The sequence below is a fragment of the Chroicocephalus ridibundus genome, chromosome 3, assembly GCF_963924245.1.
Source record: "Chroicocephalus ridibundus chromosome 3, bChrRid1.1, whole genome shotgun sequence".
In the NCBI taxonomy this organism is placed as follows: domain Eukaryota; kingdom Metazoa; phylum Chordata; class Aves; order Charadriiformes; family Laridae; genus Chroicocephalus; species Chroicocephalus ridibundus.
The window spans coordinates 72,618,756-72,636,510 of NC_086286.1; the positions used below are offsets into that span (position 1 = coordinate 72,618,756).

At 42.6% G+C, this 17,755-nt stretch overlaps 1 protein-coding gene across 1 annotated transcript; it reads right to left on the reverse strand.

Moving 5' to 3' along the window:
* Positions 1-831: 831 nt before the first annotated feature.
* HSF2 (heat shock transcription factor 2) lies at positions 832-17,279 on the reverse strand. Its single transcript, XM_063329695.1, has 13 exons — positions 17,074-17,279; positions 13,283-13,391; positions 12,948-13,075; positions 12,015-12,139; positions 9,596-9,671; positions 8,335-8,396; positions 8,137-8,221; positions 6,726-6,895; positions 5,164-5,433; positions 4,492-4,597; positions 2,844-2,897; positions 2,141-2,225; positions 832-1,784 (listed from the first exon to the last, which is right to left on the reverse strand). Exons 1-13 carry the CDS (start codon positions 17,233-17,235, stop codon positions 1,495-1,497), a joined length of 1,722 nt encoding a protein of 573 aa, XP_063185765.1. The 5' UTR covers positions 17,236-17,279; the 3' UTR covers positions 832-1,494.
* Between the last annotated feature and the right edge of the window lie 476 nt (positions 17,280-17,755).

The window sequence follows — 17,755 nt, forward strand, 5'->3', positions numbered from 1 at the left end:
CGCTTGTAAGGGCATTCCCACTGCATCGTGTTGCACTGTCTGTGTTCAGTTTGGGTGACGCACCCAGACACCAGCTTTAATACAGCAGCTCCTGTCCCCTGTAACAAAGAGCTAGTCACTGCATTAGGAAGATGAACAGAAAGCTGGGTCTACAGATTCAGCTCCTTGTACAAGTGGCTAGGCTGCTCCTTTGAAAAAGGAAACTTTGGCTGTGGAAGGTGTTTTTCCTGTTGCCATGTGTGAAGTTTCTCCCTTCAACAGGAACATCCTACACACTGGAGCCTCTCAAACCTCCCCAGCTACAGCTTTGAGGGCAGAGAGGGAAGAAAACTTCTATATTTAGTTACAGTTTAACTTACTGTTTATATTAAATCAGGAGCTGAGGGTGAGATGATTCAGTTACAAGTGAGTCAGCTGCACCTTCACCTAGTGTTGTGGTAACCCCTCTGCTGTTCAGCTCTGTGATGCAACTACAGTCACTTCACTTAATAAACACAGAAGGCTTTGCTAAAAGCAGCAATGAAAGCACACCTTTTGAGTAGCAGAGCTCTTCCAGGGGAAGGAAAGTTACAGGGCTGTGCCCCAGCTTGCAGTAAGAAAACAAAGGAGAAAACATTCTTTTGCATAGTAGTAAAAGAAAACACAGTTTGCTGCATTAACTACATGTGTTGGAGGCTTATAAATAAACCTTGAAGTTTGGAGATAATGAAACTTTGCCAATAAACATGCATAGCAGCAGCCCTCATTGCACAGCTACTCAGGCATGAAAAACACAAGCTGTTAATTGACATCCACTAGGCGTGTGGAATAAGAGGCAACTCCTAACAAGCATCACACTTAAGTAACATTTATTTTATCAGAGTAGATGGTCCAAGTTAAAAGTACTCATGCAGTCAAGGGGCCTGGTGGCTGCAAAGAAGAACTCTTCCCCAGTTTGTGCTATGTGTGAGCACTTCCACTGAAGTGAAAGTAAGGCAGAACCAAGATTTAGCAAGGTACAGGCACTTTGTTCCCAGTTTAAGCAGGGAAAAAAAAAGCCTACATCAGGTCCTGGTCCCCCCCACCCCAAAAAAGCCTCATGTTTGTTAAACAAAATGTTGTAAAAAATAGAAAAAATCCAAGATACAGAAAGTCAGTGCTCCCTAACCATACACTACTAGTTTACGTCATCATATGTAGACCAGAAGTATAAGAAATCATAAATCAAAGCTTACTATTAACAAGTGTTGCGTTACCTGGGATATTTAGCGATATGTGTAATACCAAGTATTTGACAGCAGCACAGTAACAGTCTGACTTGGTATTGCCAACCGTGTCCAAGCGCCTGTCTAACCCTGGGGTTAAACAACTGCTTACAGGAAGTAACACAGGAAAGGTATCTTAGATCCCACGTTATCTGGTTACATAAAACAGTGATTTACAAAAACTCATATACCAAACAATATTCTAAATAAATAGTTCATCTTCATGACTATATACAGAGTCCCCGTTACATTAGTTATCCAAGAAGGGCATGTCTGTGTCCATGGGCGCTGGGGCAAGTTCACATAGATAGAAGAGCGTGGCTTCGCTTGCTTCCGCCTCTGTCAGCGGCTCCAGCCGCACCAGTTTGCTCTGGGTGGGCTCGGGGTCCAGACTGCTCTCCAGGAGCTCGTCCACTTCCAGGGGTTTGTCTGCAGAGGAAGGAGTTTCGGCTGTGGAGCTCCCACTCTCAATGGCGGAGCCTGGGTTCCCATCGAGGAATGCAAGGAGTGGAAACGCAGTGTACTGTATGAGCTGCTTATCTAAAGGGGAAAAAAATCCCAAAACATTATCATCAGTTCACATGCCTTTCTATGTGCAGAAAGAAAAAACAAAATCCAACCCAGAGAATTTATTTAAAGAATAACTAACAGAAAAGATTATTGGTGCTAGTGTTTATTGAGTGACTAAAGAATAGTTACATTCATGCATAACATTTGTTCAGATTCCCTGGCGCAGTGCCAAAAAAACCTAAAACCCAAGTATGGTAAGTATTTTGTTTTGGTTATTTGCTTATCAGCGTGACACAAAACCTGACAAAGAGCAAATAACTGAGATGGTTTTGAGGACAATGCTAGTTCAACTGTTAAAACTGTTTCAACAAAACACTACAACTAACCTGATTTAGGCTTAGAAACTTGTGTTTCCTGTGAAGCCGCGGGACCAGCATTATTCTTGGTAGTTTCTATTCCCTTTGTCTCCATCTGGAAACAAAAGCAAAATCTTAAAACACATGCTTAAAGCCTTTTACAATGCCACTAGAACACAGATGACCAACTATTAAAAAAAAAAAAATTTTTTTATTTGTGAAGGGATGCAGTGGTATCCGTTACCCATACTAACAGACCTTGGCTGAGAAAAGGTGAAATGGAAACACAGGCTTACTCAAGCAAGAACCAAATCTAATGCTCATAAACGAACAGGACAAATTCAAAGAGTTAGATCTTTGCTCTACTGCTTATTCTTGTGTTTCTTTTCCCACCAGACGACATGGATGAAACCATTCTGACAAAGTGTGTACCATGTCTGCAAGTACTAAAATCTTAGAGGATACACAAGTCAAGAGACTGGTACAATGTAAAGGCATTGGCCTCAAGGCAATACGAGTTTTAAAGGACATTATTAATTAGTGTGCTTTTCCCTTTTCTGTTTAAAACCCAATCAACAGGATGAATTCAGCTGCAGCCTTCCTATTCTCATGGAAAGCTTCAAAGCCAGAGCATGAAAAAAGTACTATTATACCAGTAAAGAAAACGGTGAAGGATGAATCAAGTTTGCATCTCCCACTACTGTGTGCATGGAACAATGGATTTAAGACTTACTTTGGGATTAGTGATATGATCTGTGGGATTCATCTGTACGGAGCTTGTAAAAAGCTAAATAAGACAAAACATAAAGTTTTAGGTATCTCGATGCTGTTATTACAAATACAAGAACATCACATCTGCATGTGTGAGAATAATCCCTGTACTTAATGTTTTCACCCTCTATTTGGATTAGAGTTTATTTACAGGTAGTTACCACTTTTGCAAAGAAAACCTAGTTTTGGTGCATAATGGCTTAGAATTCCTCGGTCACAAAGGAAACAACTATATTACGTCTAACTTAGACTAACATGTTTTGCGGCAGGAATCTTAAAATACTGATTCCTTCTGCATGGAGAATTCTGTGTACAATAAGGAATAACACACCCTGATCATCAAGTTTGCAAGTGCCACCACGCTGGAAGAAGTCATCAGCCCATGGGAGAGGAGAGCTGCTGTAAGAGGGATCTCGGCAAAGTGGGAGAGGGGCCAACAGCCACTCCATCAGGTTCCACAGCCAAACGCTTTGAGGACACAATAACCTCATGCACTGGCCCCAGCTGGAGAACAAAGGCACAGGACAGGGAGCAGCTCCTGGGAGAGGGGACCTGGGAGTCGTGGCCTGGTGTTGTCTGCCATGGGCCAGCAGCAGGGCTTTGCTAGAGGGAGGCAGGCTCTGCTACAGGCAAAGCGTAGCCAGCAGGTCACTGGAAGCAACCATTTCTCTCTGTGCAACACCTGAGCCCACTTGTGGAAGAGTGTCCAGTTTTAGGCCTCCCAGTACAAGAGTTTTCAAATTAGAGGGCATCCAGAGGGCCGCAGATGTTTGGGGGCTCATAACACCCAAGAGGCTGAGGGAGCCTGGCGAATCTTGCCTGGAAAGCACAGACGAGGGAGGGTTACTGCACTCTCCCAATGCTTCTGAAGAGGTGTTACGGAGAAGACAGACTCCACAGAGGTGGGCTACGGACAAAAGGCAAGAGCTACAAGCTGTGGCAGGGAAAATTGTGACTGATATAATGAAACTCGTCACAAAGAAGAGTCAAGCACTGGAACATGCAGCCGAGAGGCTGTGGAATCTGCCATCATTGGAGATTTCAGAATTTGAGTCAAGGTCCCGAGCAACATGATACAACTTTCAAGCTGGCCATGCTTTGAGCAAGGGGGCTGGACTAGCTAACATAACACACACAGGCCCCTTACAACCAAGGCCATTCTACTTGACATAAATCTGAAGAGAACGTATACATACTCCTAAGAAATAACCTGAAATGGCAGAGAAACTTGTAAAATAAATGCCAAGAGTCTTTCTAATCCCAGTTCATTGAGAAGACCACAGATGATGTGCTGAGCTATTTCAAAGCAAGAGTATTAATCTAATTGCTGTCTGAGTTCAGGTAGCAACAAATATAAGCATTGTTTCATTAAGAAAGCCATTATTCAATCAAAAACTTAAGCATTCACTTGAGCAGTGGTGTAGCACTGAGAATTATACCAGTGCCCCAGGAGCACATATTTACAAATATTTATAACTTTTCTTTTTTAAATGGGAGAAAGGAGAAAAAAAATATCTGTTGTGTTTTAAATCAATTTTAAACAGTAACAACCCACACAAATACTTTTGTAGTGTATTACCAAAATACTTAAAATAAACAGTGAAAATTACATCGACCAGGAGATCTGGATCTATGCTGAACTGTCGTCCTGATAACATAGCTTGGAAGTCCTCTAAACTGCAGTCGATACTGTCAAGATAATCCAGAAGTTCCACTCTAGAAGACAAACAATATTTTATTGCTGTATCCCTTAACAGAAGGAAGAGAAATCCACAATTAAGCTTTACACAGATGTACTACATGCATCTAAAAATCTCCACCAGAACGAGAACGAAACAAGTCTTTCATTAGAAACAACCTCTGGAAAAAAATGGAAACTTTTAGCCTCTTTAGAGGAGAGCCCAAGTAAAGCAGACAGGGTGCTCCGAAACAGATACCACATCAGCATAACACTATGACATGACATTAGCAGAGATGCGATTCTTGCACCCAGGTAGCCCTAATGAGTCCCATCCGCCTGCAAGAGCTACACGGATAAATCCTGTCAGTTTGAACAACGATATCCACAACATTACACTGTCAGATTATGCACCCCAACTCACTCACTCGACAACAACAACCTGAGGTCCCAACTTAAAATAGAAGGATCATTAGGATCTGGCTAGAATAAAGGTGACCTATAAATTTGAAGTTCTCAATAGAAACTACTATTCAATTATTTTTACTTCAGTAAAACAATCAGTTCTAATACTTGAAAAAAACCAAAAGACCAGGCTACTCACTTTCCAAGAAGATTTATATTCTGTGAAATTACTCCATTCTCATTGAGTATGGAATCCATCATTGAGACCGGATCTTCTGCAGTTAAAGCTGACTGGTTATTCAGCTGTACAGCACTTGACATCAGTGGGCTTGTACTGTCACTGACAGGGCTGAGGGGATCGTTAGCTGGGACAGCAACTGATTCGGTGCTTTTGTCCCCTTGAATTACAGGGGCATATTCTTCTTCGTTATCATCTTCCACAATTACAATATCGGGAGAATGACTACAGCTGTAACACCAAACAAATGAATAAAAGCATTGTGTAATGTAAAACATACACTCATTTAAATTGGTGCTATTCCACAGGTTTAGTTACTTCTCATTTCAGTCAAGCTACTATAAGGAAATAAACTTTTCTACTGCTTTTTAGTACATAACACACCAAGATACTCTCAGTATCTTGCACTGATATGGTGCTGTACTGCTCAATACAGTTAATGCAGCTCAGCTAGTAGACACTGTGTGCTAGAACACAATTGCAACTACTAAAAAGATATATGAACACTGATATTTTTTACATTAGAAACAACTATAAGCTCACATATAAATGTAAAGTATGTACAAACTAAACCGATAATATATATGCTATTTTGCATCTTTCCTGTTGAACAGTATCAACTCTGGAGCATCCGTAACACAAAGGATCTCAGTCAACAATGCTGTAACTAATTGACCTTGTTATGTAGACCAGGAAAGCAATCTAAAAACCAACGTAGAACCTCAAATAACTTGCTTTTATCCATATTCTGGTTTTCTTAACCCTTAAGTAGCTGTAATTGTGCTGCCTTTCTATTGCAGCCTTATCTTAATGAAGCTTTTCTATCAGAGAATGCATTTCCAGACATCAGCTGAAAAAGAACAATGGTACTACTTCAAGTATAAGCTAGAAATATCTAATTTTTATTCCTTGAGGCATAATACAGGCCCTATCAACACAATGCACCTCAGGAAGAGAATTGCATCTCAATCCCTGGACCAAGTTTCAACTGCTCATAGCTGAAAGATGAACTACTTCTGCAGTGCTAAGTACAGACAGGAAGGAACACAGTCACAGAATATTTGAGACGCAAAAAAACCTCCTGATATTAACTGGCTTAATAAATTTCAAAGACCACACCAACACTTAACAGACAGCACACGCAAATTTTTCTCCGTAACAGTCTGTAAGAACAGGGGAAGTCATACCTGTCTGTATTCATAACCAAAAGTAAGAAGACGTCACTTGCTCTGTCTTTGGACAAGTCGTATATTTAACAAGAGTGCAATAACACTGATTGCTTCTCACTAGTTTCTATCCTCCACATATTAAAACTCCAAAAGCCAATTAACTATTTGGAACAAACCCAAAGGTCAATAAATCAGAACCTAGTGTGAATTCACAGATGAAGCTTCTATATGTGCAAGAGTACTGAATAATTCTGATCACTTCATTAAAAAAAAATTATCCAAGATATCTGAATTACTGCGTATTATACAACACTGAAAGCCAATTATCTATATAGACTTCTAGAGACTGCTTACTTGGAAGAATCTGAAGTGGTATCTTCACTTGCTTCTGGTGTAACAGGAAGATTTTCTTCATCACCCATGGGATTTTCTTCATCACCCACATCCTCAGTGACATCATAAATAATGATGTCATCTGAAATCTGTTCCCTTTGTTTTAAGCCCTCATTTCTATTCAGAGGTACCTAAGAATTATTTTAAAAAGAGTCAGGGGACAGAAGGACAATGAGCTTCAGCATTCTGGCAGTTATCATCGTATCTTACAATGCTTCAATTCTTATGACGTGCAAGAGGTTTCCTACAACTCAGAGACTACAAACTGTTTGTATAGGTCTACATTTAATAGAAAAAACACAGAAATAAATGAACAAGCTAGAGAACAACAGCTACAGAAAGAATTCCAGAATCCCAGAATGGTAGGGGTTGGAAGGGACCTCTGGAGATCATCTAGTCCAACCACCCTGCCAGAGCAGGGTCACCTAGAGCAGGTTGCACAGGAATGTGTCCAGGCAGGTTTTGAGTGTCTCCAGGGATGGGGCCTCCACCACCTCTCTGGGCAGCCTGTTCCAGTGCTCTGACACCTTCAAAGTAAAGAAGATCCTCCTCATGTTTAGGTGGAACTTCCTATGCTCAAGTTTGTGCCCGCTACCTCTTGTCCCGTCACTGGGCACCACTGAAAAGAGCCTGGCCCCATCCTCCTGACACCCACCCTTTATGTATTTATAAGCATGTTTGGCACGCTATGTTTGGCATATGCTACAACCATATGTTTGGCAAATGCTACAAGCATGGAAATAAAAGTATACTAGCACTATCAGCAAAACCAACAACAAAGCTGTGACAACAGGACAACACGAGAACTAAAAATATTAAAGCAGTGACTGCCATTTAAATAGTACTTTGTTTTAAAGCTATAATTCTAGTACTATGCTACAGCACTCATTCTAATGATTTCCCCACCAACCATTATTTGGACAGCAGAAAATAACTTTCGGTGGCCTGACGCATTCAAATGGCACAGGAACTTGACATGATTTTGCTGGGTTGGATGCTGCCTTGCAGAGCAACACGCTGGATCCCTGTCACTGTATGGGGCTAGGGGTGCCTAACGCCCAGAGATACCAACACAGCATACATATGCTAACGTCCTTCTAACAGCACCATTATTAAAAGCAAACTGCTTTCAGTAGGATCACATCAAGCTGTATTTAATCTACAAGTAACTGGCTTATACATCCTTATATTGAAAAGTGATTATCAACACTCGGCTTCTGAAGGAAACACAACAGGGCATATCACTTCTAAAAGTTGATACCTCTCAGTACACAGCTATGTTTTGTTCCCATAAGACAAGCTACTTCATCCGTCTGCCACCCTCCACTCCTTCCTTCATCATAACAAAGAGTACGCATAAAAGAAAACTTACATGATGGTTACTGTCAGCTGGTTCTTTCACAATTTGTTGAAATACATTTGACTTTGTAGGTCCATTAGTGTTCAGAAGTAGAGGCCTAAATGAAAAAGAGTAAAGGAAGTAAGTCATTGCAGAACTAATTCTTTGGTTTTAGTCAACAAAACATGTCAGTATATTGACTGGGCAGCAAGTTTTCAAGACCATATTTACCTCTTGCGTTTTAGGCTCACTAGTTGGTTATTCTGCACCAAGGTAACAATAAATTGTACAATCTGTAAGGAAAAGAACACTTTTGTTAGTCACTCTACTCTGTAATTGTTTCTCACAGAGTACCAAGATACTTTACGGCAGACAACTTGAATAATAAAAATCTATATATAAACAGCAGAACACTTATTTTGTGTAGTAATTCTCATTTAGAACTGTTCTGAAGAGTTAAAAAATGTGGTAGAGTAGAAAACACTGCTGGTAATATCTAAAAGGAATAGTTATTCAGCTGTCTGAGAAAGGCTTTTCCCATAGCCGGCAATAAAGAGTAGGCTTTTACACTACATCATACAGTACACAGAAAAACATCCAGTAGCTCAAAGAAGAACTCTAATAAGCAACGACAGAAGGCACTAGGGATGTTGACTGTAAATATAACATGCATCTGTAAACAGTGGTTCTGGTGAATGGCATTTTTGTCAGACTCAGAAAAAATGATACCGACACTTAAGAGTATTATTAGCTGCCTTTCCTTTTGTAATGTTAGACTTTCTTCCCTTATGTTTTAAATTTAAAGATTAAGTGCATTAACCTGGCTTGAACAAACTGGAAGAAAAAAAAAAAAATCAGTAAGACTCTTTGCTACAAGGCTGCTTTCAATGTTGCTATTTCTGATACGTTAAGAAAAATAAACAAAATCTGTAAACTTTTTGCATTTACATCCGTTTTGGTAATCATAAATCTAACTGTTAAACTAAGCTAAGCTAACATAATCAGCGTGTTCCACTCAATGATCTATTATTCTTCTGATAACTCCAGAAATATACAATCAGTGGGTCAGTTAAGTGGGACAGTAGTGAATTTCCAATACAGAACTTTGCAATTCTCGCAGCGAAAAAGAGTTCTTCCTGAGATCACCCAACACAGAATGTTAGTCATCCAATTCCTGAAGTAACAAAAAAATGGCTGGACCATTTTTTAAGGATACCTTAATGAAAGATGTATGACGTTCTTGAACCTCTTTCTTTGAAAATGTTTACAACAGTTTGGCCTTATCTTCTGCTTATGTGGTGAGAACACTGAATGTTTCACAAAGATTTGTTCACCATACACCAACCTTTACCCCCCGCCCCGCATTAAAAAGACATACCACAGACTACAAAAAAAAAGAGTGAGGACAAAGTAAGGTAACATGCAGCACAGCATTCCTAGTTCAGAAGCACTCACTCACTCATTCGCATATGACACTTGAATGAAGCCTTACCTTCCGAATAACTTGCTGCTGTTGCAAGTGTTTTGCTCTCAGTTCTGCCACTTCCCTCCAAAGTGATTCATTCTCCCTGTTTGAAAAGGATGGTCAAAGTCAAACTAAAGCTAAGTTTTACAATATTTACATTAATCATTTTTGTTAAAGATTAGTTGGCTTCATTAAAGCTCTTTGAAATGTGTTTTTAAATTTGGGGGGGAAGTCACACAGTCATCAACCTTCACAAATAATTACAAAATGGAGACCCAAACACAACAAACAGCCTGCAGAGAATTTCCAGCCCCCTTAAAAAAATAATAAAAAAAAAAAAATCCCCAAATTTGGCAATAGTTATTACACATAGATTCAGCATTTAAAAATTAACTATTTTGTTTCCTTTCCTGTAACAAAGTTACCTTTTCCTCTTCCTTCTAGTAATTAAATCCTAAGGAATTAAAGAAAAAAAATAATAACAAATCAAGTGTACAACTGGTCTCTGGCAGTAGCAAAGGACCAAACAGCATAAGAATGTGGCTTCCTCCCACCACGAAAAAAAGAGTTCTTCATCTATATCAAGCCTGTTTGTCCTCCCTCACACTCCTCTTGTTAGATGCAAGCCACCTGTCAGCAACAGTACATCCACCTTGAAAGCATCTTTACAGAACAAGCTCTCAAGTCACACATGCAGCTGTACGTAAGCCTAACAGTTGCCTCTATTATCTCCAGTAAAGGTGCATGTTAGGTGCTAAAAAATAATAGGAGCGCAGCAGAGATGGCAGTTTTCATGAAACACTGCCATTTTACAAACCTTGGTTGTTCCAGTACTCACTGGAGTCCAGTTACTGAGACAGTATAAAAACTGCTGTACAGTGGCCCTTGCTATTGTATCCATGAACCTCCTTGTTTCCAACAGCGTAAAGCATATTAAGAGGTAAATAATGAATACTGAAAGCTTCAATGAATAAGGAAAGACAACATACCACTCTCATCTCTTTTGCAGTTTAGTTTTCAACACAGATGTATGCCAAAAAAAGAGGAAATCTCTCCACTGGTGTTAGTGTTTTTAGGAAACCTTAAGCTAAGTTTTCAGAAACAGCTGCTTATATGCAGTGTGATGAAGCTTATTATTCACTCCTCAAATTGCTCCTATGTCCAACATACAATTTAAGAGTACAGTTCCATAACAAACTTAACAAATGAGGTCAGAGATTCTGAATTTTCTCAATTTCTCACCAGCCTTATTAACATATTTTGTTCTTCTGACTTAGTTTCGGTTTCTACCTCAACCATTTTAAACTCAAGGGACAACAATATGGATGTCAAAGACCGATCATTCTTTCTTCTCATCTCTACAAACTATCAGGTCGTTAGCAACCAGATGTCATTTCAGCCAAAGTCAGCTCTGCTCTGGGCAGGGGTTTGGACCTGACAGCCTTCTGAGGTTCCTTACAACCCAAATTCCTCTATGATTTGAAAAAGGTGCTTATGAACATTCTTCAACGTTTTTACTCTAGACTGCACAGATTTTAATAAAGACTATTCCTAGACAAACTTTGAATATTCTACCACTCGAGTAACTAGAACTGAAGACTAGAAATGACAGCATTTACATCTTAAAACTTGAACTAATCAGTGACCTCTGCCAGAGAGGTACACAATCATTTACGTTCTCAAGTTAACATAAATTAAGGAGTCCTGAGGTTGAGTTACTGTTGAGGTGCTGTGACTTACAGTGCATGAGCTTATGCTCATATATCCTGTCTGTATCTACATACCCTAAAGTGTTAAGTAATTTGTGACACACATCTCTCTCATTGTTGAGAATAAATCGTAATTGCTAAATAGGAAATAACGATATTCTAAAAATACTCTATTTACATTTGGATTTTAGATTCTGTACCTCTGTCACTGAGGTAACTAATGAATTTCCAAATTAGATTTTAAATAGATTTTCACAGGCATTAACTCTTCTGCAATTTTTAGCAGTGGGGGAATGAAGAAAACACCAGGAAAATAAAAAGCAACAAGCAAAGACATAAACTGTAGTAAGAAAGTATTATAAGCAATTTGCATAAACCAAACTCTACCTCAAACTAACACAGTAACTACTTCAAACTTGAAGATGTAAAACAGCATACCTTATGCTAAGAGCCGAGTTGAATATTCAGCCTCAGCAGCATTATGGAACTATTATTAAAGATGTTATTTAATTGCCCACTACTACACAGTTTTCCAAACACCAAAACTGCCTATTAATTTTAGCGATATCAGAATATTAAATTTTTAATGCAATTCTTTTATTGAAATTTATTTTCCTGAAGCACTATTTAAAATTAGGCAGTAAGAAATCAAGAGACATCTAAAATTAGGTCTTTTTCTGATATCAATTACCAGAATTACACAATTTTAGGGATCAGTTGTTGACGGAGCAACTTACCTCTTCAAAGCAGATAATCGAGATTCGATAGTCTCTTGTTTAATTTGCACCTTTTGAGCACTACTTATTATTTTGGAGAGATCTTCCTGACGTATCTTGTTTTCTTCAGGTCTTGAAGAAGAAACCTTTAAAGAAGATTAGAATCCAGAAACAACACTTTCCTTTACTCAACTACTAATTTTTTTTGGTGATCAAGTATATTTTCTTCTAGTGTTGATAAACTATGTATTTAAGTTAATAATAAACCAAGCATCAAAATAAAAAAAATACAGAAACACAGGATTTTCTTCTTACAGCTGTCGCCCCATTAGCTTTAGCTGTTACAAACATTTGCATACATTCAGATTCTCCAGGCATCCTCCTAACTGCTCTACTTCATCGTAACTGCTTCACAACCACCCAGTGTTAATGAGTACATCCCACTCACCATAGTTTAACTTGCCATATTTCCATTCAATATCTATACTCCTCTGCCTCGAAGTAATGGCAGAGCACATTTCAGAATCACATTTAGAAGCAAAACAAACATGTTTGTCCCCTGTCTTCTTTGGTGGAAAGTTTAATGCTTAGTAGCTTTGTTCTGAAACAAGCTACATAAACAAATGGATTGTTATACTACTAATGGTAAAGTCAAAGCATGCTCTGCCCTTCTTCTAATACCCATTTGCAAAATGTCTTATTTGTGTAACTCGCTCATTTTTGCCACCTGTGAAACTTGCTATAGTGACAGCAAAGCAGGTTATATAAAGTAGCCTAGTTAAATCCCCCAAAATATCTTTAAACAAGTCAAGATATATATGACAGCAGTGCAGCTTGCTTCCCCAAGCTCCAAAATTATTTGCACTCACAATCCTGCAATTAAACTTGACACAAACTTTGCTATTCATTCATACATACTAGTACAGGTTTTCCACATACTGAGTTTTCACTGACCTTCCTTTTAATGTGTTCCAACAAGTCTTCTCGGCCCTGCTTAAAATATGGGTGCTGAAACTCTACTGGACCATCTCGCTCCAGTTTGACAATCCCAGAATCAACATGGACAACTTTACGGAAGCCATCTTTAAAATAAGAAAAAGAAAAAAAACCCATAACTCTCAAAACCCATATTAAGAAATTCAAACTATGCTGTTCCAACTATCCTGATACCAGTTTTGAGGATAAGACAATATCCTAGTTGCAGAGAACACAGGGTCACTGCTCGAAGGAAATTGCCTATAACTAAACACGTACAGGATCTAGAACTATGCTAGAAATCAAAAACTTACACATGTTCAACTGTCGGACAAAGCTTGCCATGTTGTTGTGCTTGAAGTACTTGGGAAGAATCTCTTTTGCGAACCTTTGTTCATCCAACACCAAGAAACTCTGGCCATTCTAAAATGAGAGAGACACATTAAGCTACTTAAAGACCATTGTAGAAAACACGCTGCACTTTTAGAATTAATCACCAGATAGGAATGTTTCCTTTGTGCACGCAGTACGTAACTGATCTGCTTGCCTACAATTTTCCACAACAAAAGTGTACAAAGCCTGCAGTTGCAAAGCGACAGAGTATTATCAATTTACATGCCTATCCATATTTGAAGGGAAACATCTCTATTGCTACTCATTGCTTCGTCAGAAAGTGAATTAATTGTCTACCAACAATTACCACAGTTTCACTACAGGACAACACTGCCAATTTTCTACGTAGCTTCGAAGTATTGGGAAGGAATCTAACAAAGAGACTGTGCAAGGGGTAAAAAAGCAATGACCATCTGAGAGTCCCTTCTGCTTTCCAGTATACAAGCATGATTAATTTGATAGGACTTGTAGAGCAGATGGAGCTGGCAAAGAGCTGAGCGGGTCCACTGGGTTTTGGGGTTACCAAAAAGGTAACCACCCAAGGCAATATCCCTCCTCCTCCTGGGATGCCAACTGCAAGGGAGAACTGATCTTTTATTTCATCCACAAGCTTTGACTAAAATAGAAGGCTCAGCTCTTTGTTCTTCAGTGACTGTGCTCCATTAACTAAAGGACAAATAATTAATTGGCAGAATCCAAATTAGCTACTTCAAAATGGTGTAGGTTCTGTCTGTACATCCACAGTACTCTCACCCTGTATTTAACAAAAAGCCTATCATCTTTGACAAATGTCAACAGTGATACTGCATCTTCTTAGAAGCCCTTTAGTTCAACAAGTCACATTTGTTTCTTACCCTTAAATGCCAGCTCTATGATCCCAAGAAGCCCAGAAAACCAACCGTGAGACTACGTGAAAATCCTTGCCCAAGAGCTTGTTTATGACAAACTAGCAAGGATTGACAGAAACAGGATATATAAACAGCTCACCACTGTATGGATTAGGAGCTTAAAAGTGAGGGGAGGGTAGGAAGATGAAAACTTCCCAGTAATGCCTGCCTACCTCCTGCTGAGAATCAGTCAGCAGAAGGGAAAGGGGAAGCAAAAGGGCAGGAACAGATCATCTTAGCCAATGCATTAATGAAACTCATCAGCTACAAGTGCTCAAACAGTATTACAGTGACCTGTGACGCCAAGAGACAGCTTTCACGTGGCCTTCACTCTATAGTCACTTTGACATTGTTCAGACCTAGCGCAGAAAAATCTGGGAAACACATCTACTAGTTCCTGGTGCCCTGACAGTCATTTACAGCAAAGCTGCACAGTTGCCTGACTTGAACTCACTGAAGCCTTACTACATAAATACTGTATATTATGTAGTATTGTATATATAGTATACTATACATATATACAATATATACATATACTATATGTATATATGTAGTGTGTGTATATATATGTAATATCTATATTACTGTACTAAATAAGTTCACATCCTAGTGTTGCTGACTGCAGCATACAGCAATCTTCCAAGTACTTCATTTGGTACTCCTTGTATGTGTTGCCATGGACAACACATACCCATGGCTTCACCAAGATACGTATGCAGGGAGATAAAATTTGGCTGTTTGGTTTCAGATGGCGCTTATCCTTACAGTCTAAGGATATGGATTTGTATAGGAGGAAAGTGAAATATTATATTAAGTGTACTCTTCCTTCCCTGTTACACTTGGTACACTTTCCGTACCCCATAAGGTTGACATGGTGTATTTTTAAAAGACGTCATCACTCATGTACTAAGTGATCCCAATACCTTCCCCCCCACAAGAACTGCTGAACGCTGGTAACATCAACTGTGATTAGTGGATCTTCCTTCCACAAACAGCCTTGTAGAATCTCAAACAATTAGTCTTTATTTTTAATTAAGAAACTAATACCTAAGGATACCTAATAGCAGCCTTGGTGTGCTTGTGTAAGGTGACAAAAAAATGGCACTTCTTAAGCTAGACAACATCTGAATCTCCTTATAGCCCTTAGCACCCCTCCTCCAGAATAGAGAAGGAAAAATAAATCAGAAGGAAAAGCTGCTGTAATCTACCAAGTCTACCAGCTTCCTTCCTCAGAAGTTCTGGCTGAAGCTACTGGTAACTCATTATCAGTAAAATGTTTAAGATGACATTTTATCGTTGCTTGAACATTTAAAATAAACTCAGTTGAGACCTGCTATCTCAACACCACTTGAAGAAGTTGATACAGCTGGAGAACAGGCTTTTTAAAATATAAGTTACTTTATAAACATCTAAGAACTAGAAAAAAAATGAAATTATTAAAACTGCTTAGCATTTATCATAAGAACTAACAATGCTAACTGCAGCAAGCTTGCCAGCCCTTCATTACTTTGTAAGAAGGTGGTTATTTCCTGCCTTCCATTATAAGGCACTTATAAATTTTGTGCTCTGATAACACTTCCTTATTATTCACTACAGCAGCCTGCATTTGAATATAAAGGATTCAAGACTGAAGGACATCCAACCCAAGTTTTCCAGTTTTTTTTTTTGGAAAAACAATCAAAGGATACACACATGGCCACCGTACACGTTTAACCTGCAGCTCCCAGGAAAGGGATCTCAGTTACTGAAACAAAGAGGCAGATCAACACTTGTGTGTCGTGTCGTGCGTCCCCCCCAAGTCACTACTGACGGGTCCCCAGTTTCACTTCCTCCGGAGAGATGCCCGCGCTCCATCCCCTCCACGCCGCTCCCCAGCGGACACGGCGGGGGGGGAGAGGCGGTGGTTTGGGGGGGGATAGCGTGTGCCCGCTCCCGCAGGTGGACCCCACACCGGGCCTGACGCCACCCGAGAGCAACAGTTGTCGTCCCCACGTGGCCGGCCGCCCGCCCGCCAATGAGCGCGGGCCGCTCGCGGCCGGCCCGGGCCCCGCCGCCCCTGCGGGCGGCACACGGCGGACCCGGACCCGGCCCGGGCCCGGCCGAAACGCCGCTCCATCGGGTCGGTGTCACGCGTGGAACGGCGGCCCTACCCGTTTCGCGTACAGAACGCGCGAACAGCCCCGTTTCCCTACGTTCTCTCCCACGGCGGGACGCTGCCCCGCAGCCGCCGGCTCTCTGAGGGCGAGCCCTGTTATTTACCGACTCGCCAGCCCGCAGTCCCCCCACTATGGCTTCATAAAAACGGCGTGTCAGCGCTCCGCAAAACCCGGCCGCCGTCGGATCCCCGCCCTCGGCCCCGACCGTCTCCCGGGGACACCCCAGCCTGCTGGGTCGGGGCCGGCAAACAGCGCGGCAGCGGAAGAGGACGCGCCTCCCCCCACCCCCTCCCGCGGCGGGCACCGGCGCTCCCACTCCCCAGGTACCCGCCGCAGGGGCTGAGGCCGGCGAGGCGAACCGGCCTCTCCCTGGGCTGGGAGAGCCGACACGGCGCAGAGCGGCCGGGGGGCGACTGGGCAAAGGCGGCGGGGCGCTCCCTCGGGGAGCCCGACCGAGCCCAGCACGCGTGCCCGGTCTTTCCGTCCGCCGCGGGCCCGGCGGGAGGCCCGGCCCGGCCCGGCCCAGCCCTCCCTCCCAGAGCAGGCCCCGGGTCCCCGCCGGAGGAACGGGGACAGGACGGACGGATACACGGACGGACACGCACGACCTCCCGCCGCCCCGCGCACGCGGGCGATGGGGGGGATTGGGGGCAACGGCCGCGCCCGCACCTGGCTCCAGGTGATGAGCTGGTTGCTGGGGGCCTCGCCCACCAGCGCCCACAGCTTGCTGAGGAAAGCCGGGACCCCTGCGCCGCCGCCGCCAGCGGAGGAAGAGGAGGAGGGCGGCGGCTGGCGCTGGGGGGGCTGCGACGGCTGCTGCTGCTGCTTCATTGTCGCTCGGGAGCCTCCGCCGTCTGCCCGGGGGAGTGTGTGTGTGTGTGTGTGTGTGTGTGTGTGTGCGGGGGAGGCCGGGCCCGCCCCCGCCCCGCCCGCGCCTGCGCACCAGGCGGCCCCCGCATGCGCGCCAGCCTGCCGCACGTGCGCCTGCGTGCCCACCCGCCGCCTTCCCCCCCGCGCGCTTTACATAACGGCCCCCACGTGCGCCGCCCTCACGTGTCACAACAGCGCGGGCCCGGCGGGGAGGCGGGGCGGGTGCGGCCCATGCAAATATTGAGGGATCGCGGCCCAATGAAGGCGCGTCTCTCGCTGGGCTGGGCGGGGCTACTCAGTGGGCGAGGCCCCCGCTCGCGGCGGGGTGCTGCGGGGCGGCCGAGGCGATGGCGGGGGGCCGTGGGGCCGGCCGAGCCCCCAGGGCCTAGGGACGGGCTTCCCGCCGCCTTCGCAGAGGTCGGGCAGGAGAGAGCGGGCAAGCGTAACTGGAGGCAGTGGGGCTCGTCGGTGTCAATCGCGT